The 4,977-nt window shown below is 54.0% G+C and overlaps 1 protein-coding gene across 1 annotated transcript; it reads left to right on the top strand.

Moving 5' to 3' along the window:
• Positions 1–1,006: 1,006 nt before the first annotated feature.
• Positions 1,007–4,395, top strand: LOC100825238 (chloride channel protein CLC-a). The gene is made up of 4 exons (XM_003576477.4): positions 1,007–1,667; positions 1,746–2,124; positions 2,245–3,891; positions 4,036–4,395. Exons 1-4 carry the CDS (start codon positions 1,420–1,422, stop codon positions 4,132–4,134), a joined length of 2,373 nt encoding a protein of 790 aa, XP_003576525.1. The 5' UTR covers positions 1,007–1,419; the 3' UTR covers positions 4,135–4,395.
• Positions 4,396–4,977: the final 582 nt, after the last annotated feature.

Below are 4,977 nucleotides of genomic sequence, written 5' to 3'. Positions count from 1 at the left end.
GTCGCTGGCTGCGCCCTGGATGACGGCGCCCCCCTGCACAGCTGCTCTGCCACTGCTGTGGCCTGCGATGCTGATGACTACACTTTGGAAAATTTGGGATTCTCGTAACAGTGTTGTTTTCCGCCATGTAATACTGCTGCCTATTGTAATCGTTCGTAACATTCTCGCGGATTTCACGCTTTGGTCCCATCGGCTCAAGCATGCCGATCAGAAAGTAGCCGCCGCTATGTGACGCGACTACTTGTCCTCACGGGTCTCGACCCATGTAATTTCGCCGGTTTGAGTTATATATTCAGGTGGGAATTCTCTCCCTCCCCCCCTCTGATTCCTCAAAAAAAAAATATTGTCCTTATATTGTTCAGTTGTTCCCCGTTCTTATCTCAATCACTACTGAAAAGAATCGGTCTATCCTTTTTCTTCTGCTCAGGTTTAATCGTCTCTGCAGCTAGACCCTGGGCGTAATTAGGCACAAATAGACCACAAAGGCGATTTGAGGTGAAGAAAATTTTACATCACGAATAATAAGTAGGAGGGATTTTTGTCGTGTACTTTGAGGCAGAGAATAAATAGTAGAAATGCTGCTGATGACGGTATGGAGCAGCAAATTAATCAAATGCACCTATCTGAGAGAGCTCTCTCTGGCCTGAAAGTGTCGTAGGCAAAACAGCAGAAAGTTCAACTCGGCGCCGTAGATGCAGACAACAGCTAATAAGCCTTTTGTTGGCATCCATGAGATGGTTCTATACGTCCACTACAGACCATCTTATTTGTCCAATGTTTTGATAAGCAGACCAAGTGGCCAGCAAAGAGCTGCTGTGTACATTGCACTCTTCCTGGCAGCCAAAGGAAGAACCTTACTTGCTTCCCAAAAGGCATGGGCGCCTCTCAAGGGCAGGGCAAGGGTCAGTTCTCCAGATTTAATATTTCTCTTCTGAAGAAAAGTTCCTAATGTTATTGGACGGCTTTACAATATGAAATGCCAATTATGAAAACAAGAAATTAAATATGGGAAAAATATATTGGCATGGTACAGTTTACATGAACTGGCAACTTACGGACTAATTCATGTGAATAATAGCCACATATAATTAACATACATGTGGTGAGAACTGAGGACTAGGCACTAGAAAATAAGCAGAAGAGCAAGAAAAAGCCAAAATATTTTGCCTATAAGAGGGTAGCTCTAATGAGAGATGGCCTCCCTCATCAGGGCTCAGCCTGCCAATGGGTCGCCACAAGTAATCGATCCATTTGCAAGCCAGATAAGGAGCATTGAAATGGCGCCTCCAACTGTCCACTACTCCATTTATATACACACATCCCATCCTTGACTTGCCACGAGACCTTCTTCCTGCTTCGGAAACTTGGAGAAACAGAGCCACCAAAACGCTCTGCGACAGCTCTGTGCCAAGGACGGGCATGGAGGGCGAGCAGAGCCAGCTGGGGCTCGCCGGAGAGCCGCCTACGACAGCGAGTCCGGGAGCGCAACAAGGCAAACACGACGACGGCGTCAACAACGACAACGAGGACCCGGAGAACCAGGAGAGCGGCAATGGCGGCATCCGGTCCCTGGAGCAGCCGCTGCTGAAGAGGAGCAACACCCTGACTGCCAGCCATCTCGCCATGGTCGGCGCCAAGGTCTCCCACATCGAGAGCCTCGACTACGAGTGAGCATTCCTTCCTTGAACTCAATCGTTTGCACTGTCAATTATCATGTGTTGTTGCTCTGACTGAATTGATGGCAGGATCATCGAGAACGACCTGTTCAAGCACGACTGGCGGCGGCGGTCGAACGGGGAGGTGCTGCAGTACATCTTCCTCAAGTGGGCGCTGGCGTTCCTGGTGGGCCTCCTGACGGGTGTCATCGCGTCGCTCATCAACCTCGCCATCGAGAACATCTCCGGCCTCAAGATGCTTCACATGGTCCAGCTCGTCCGGGACAAGCGCTACTGGGCGGGGTTCCTCTACTTCTCCGGCATCAACTTCGCGCTCACCTTCGTCGCCGCCGTGCTCTGCGTCGTCTTCGCCCCCACCGCCGCCGGCCCCGGCATCCCCGAGATCAAGGCCTACCTCAACGGCGTCGACACGCCCAACATGTTCGGCATGCCGCAGCTCATCGTCAAGGTCAAAATTAACCACAGTTCCTAGCTTCTTCCCTGAACCTGCTCCTGCTCTGCCTGTCACCGGCTAACCCGACAGCTCGTATTTTATTGATCGATTTTTCCATGTTTTTTTCTTGTTCAGATCATCGGCAGCATCTGCGCGGTGTCGTCGGGGCTGGATCTGGGCAAGGAAGGCCCGCTGGTGCACATCGGGGCGTGCCTGGCGAACCTGCTGAGCCAGGGCGGCGGCATCCGCTGGCTCCGCTACTTCAACAACGACCGGGACCGGCGGGACCTGATCACCTGCGGCGCCTCCTCGGGCGTCTGCGCGGCGTTCCGTTCCCCGGTCGGCGGCGTCCTCTTCGCGCTGGAGGAGGTGGCCACGTGGTGGCGGAGCGCGCTGCTGTGGCGGACCTTCTTCAGCACGGCGACCGTGGTGGTCGTCCTGCGCGGGTTCATCGAGGTCTGCCGCGACGGGCGGTGCGGGCTCTTCGGCGAAGGCGGGCTCATCATCTTCGACGTCAGCGACGTCACCGTCCGGTACCACGTCGGCGACCTCCTGCTCGTGACCCTCGTGGGCGTCATCGGGGGAATCCTCGGCAGCCTCTACAACTACCTCCTCCACATGGTGCTCCGCCTCTATAACCTCATCAACGACAAAGGGAAATCCGCCAAGCTCTGCCTCGCGCTCGCCGTCTGCGTCTTCACCTCCGCCGGGCTCTACCTGCTCCCCTTCGCCGTTCCCTGCACCCCCTGCGACCCGGCGTTCGGGGCGGCGTGCCCGTCCACGGGGAAGAGCGGCAACTTCAAGCAGTTCAACTGCGCCGCCGGGGAATACAACGACCTGGCGACGCTCCTCCACGCGACCAACGTCGACGCGACCCGGAACATCTTCTCCACGGGGACTCCCCACGAGTTCCGGCTCGACTCGCTGCTCATCTTCTTCGCCATCTACTGCGTTCTCGGCCTCTTCACCTTCGGCATCGCCGTCCCCTCGGGGCTCTTCCTCCCCATCATCCTCATGGGCGCCGCCTACGGGCGGATCGTGGCGCTGGTTCTCCAGCGATTCGCTCAAATCGACCACGGCCTCTACGCGGTGCTGGGTGCGGCGGCGCTCATGTCGGGGTCCATGAGGATGACCGTCTCCCTGTGCGTCATCTTCCTGGAGCTCACCAACAACCTGCTGCTGCTCCCCCTGACCATGTTCGTGCTGCTCATCGCCAAGACGGTCGGCGACGCCTTCAACCCCAGCATCTACGAGATCATCCTCGACCTCAAGGGGCTGCCGTTCCTGGAGCCCAAGCCGGAGCCCTGGATGAAGGACCTCACAGTAGGGGAGCTCGCCGCCGCCAAGCCGCGGACGGTCTCGCTCCAGGTGGTCGAGAGGGTTTCCACCATCGTGGAAGTGCTGAGGGGCACGGGCCACAACGGGTTCCCCGTGGTGGGCCGGCCCAGGCCCGGCCTGTCGGAGCTTCACGGGCTCGTGCTCCGCTCGCACCTCGTCGCCGTGCTCAGGAAGCGGTGGTTCCTGACGGAGCAGAGGCGCACGGAGGACTGGGAGGCCCGGGAGCGGTTCTCGTCCGTGGAGCTCGCCGACAAGAGCGCGAAGCTCGAGGACCTCCAGGAGATCACGCCCGAGGAGATGGAGATGTTCGTCGATCTACATCCGTTTACCAACACCACGCCGTACACCGTCGTGGAGACCATGTCGGTGGCCAAGGCCGTCGTGCTCTTCCGCGCCGTCGCGCTCCGGCACATGCTCATCATGCCCAAGTTCCAGGGACCCGAGGTGAGCGACCCCAATTTCTAAATCCATTCCCAGGTGGCAAATTAGAATTGTTGTTGCCAAATTGGACATGAATGTTCCTGTCGCTGTGGTGACGCATTTTGGTGATGAATTTGTGCTGATTTTATTCTTATTTTGGCTGCGCAGATATCTCCGATCGTGGGGATCTTGACGAGGCAGGACCTGAGGGCGCACAACATTCTGGGTGCGTTTCCTCACCTGGCAAACAAAAGGAAGGCTCATTGAGACTGAAGCTTGGCGGCACCAATTTTGGGAATTGCTTCACTCCATGGTTGTTGTCTTCGGAGCAAGAGAACGCTCGCTTGCTTCTGCGAGATTCACAGAATTCTTTCTTTTCTTCCTTCTTTTATGTGCAGGTAGATTCAGGATTTATTTTCTTCTCTTCTGGGAGTGTCTGAATAATTGCTGCCCCCATGTAAAATCACACCTGTCCCCTCTACACACCGATCATGATATGCAATACAGAGTTTTTTTGTCCTTCCTTTTTGAGATGTTTCAATTTCTCGTCGAATCTTCACTTTCTTTCTTTTCGTAGCATCCGTTTGATCTCGTTGTGAGGTTTGACTTCACCGTGAACACGCGATCGTGCACGCACACGCACAATTGTTTAAGATGTAATTCTTCAAGTTATAGGTTTTTTATCCTGTTCGGATTCTAGGAATGTGGAGTTGATTACTTGATTTCAAAAGACCTGTAGTTAGGAACCCAAAAATTCTTGATATTTGATCGTGAGACAGATTCCTCATGGTTTTTGAAGACTTTGGGTTTAAATAACAGCTGCTAATGCACATTCACATGGAAACTTGTTAGTTTCGGTCAATTTATTTTCTTTCTTTCAAAAGAATAAAGGATTTTCGTTCCACAACTCCAACATTACAGAGAACGAAAAATAACCATGTCCATGAGAAACTCTTCACATCGTTTCACCAGCACGAGTCGATGGTCCGCTGACAATACAACATGAAGCCGTCGATCCGTGTCAGGCATCGCCGCTGTAAGAAATAGCACTCTCTGACCACAACTTGCAAAGGTGAAAATGTGAAACCATTTGCCATGTATGGCATTCTT

The sequence above is a fragment of the Brachypodium distachyon genome, chromosome 4 (assembly GCF_000005505.3).
Source record: "Brachypodium distachyon strain Bd21 chromosome 4, Brachypodium_distachyon_v3.0, whole genome shotgun sequence".
NCBI lineage: Eukaryota > Viridiplantae > Streptophyta > Magnoliopsida > Poales > Poaceae > Brachypodium > Brachypodium distachyon.
Note: the sequence above shows the minus strand (reverse complement) of the source record. Positions and strands in the feature narration are given on the sequence as shown.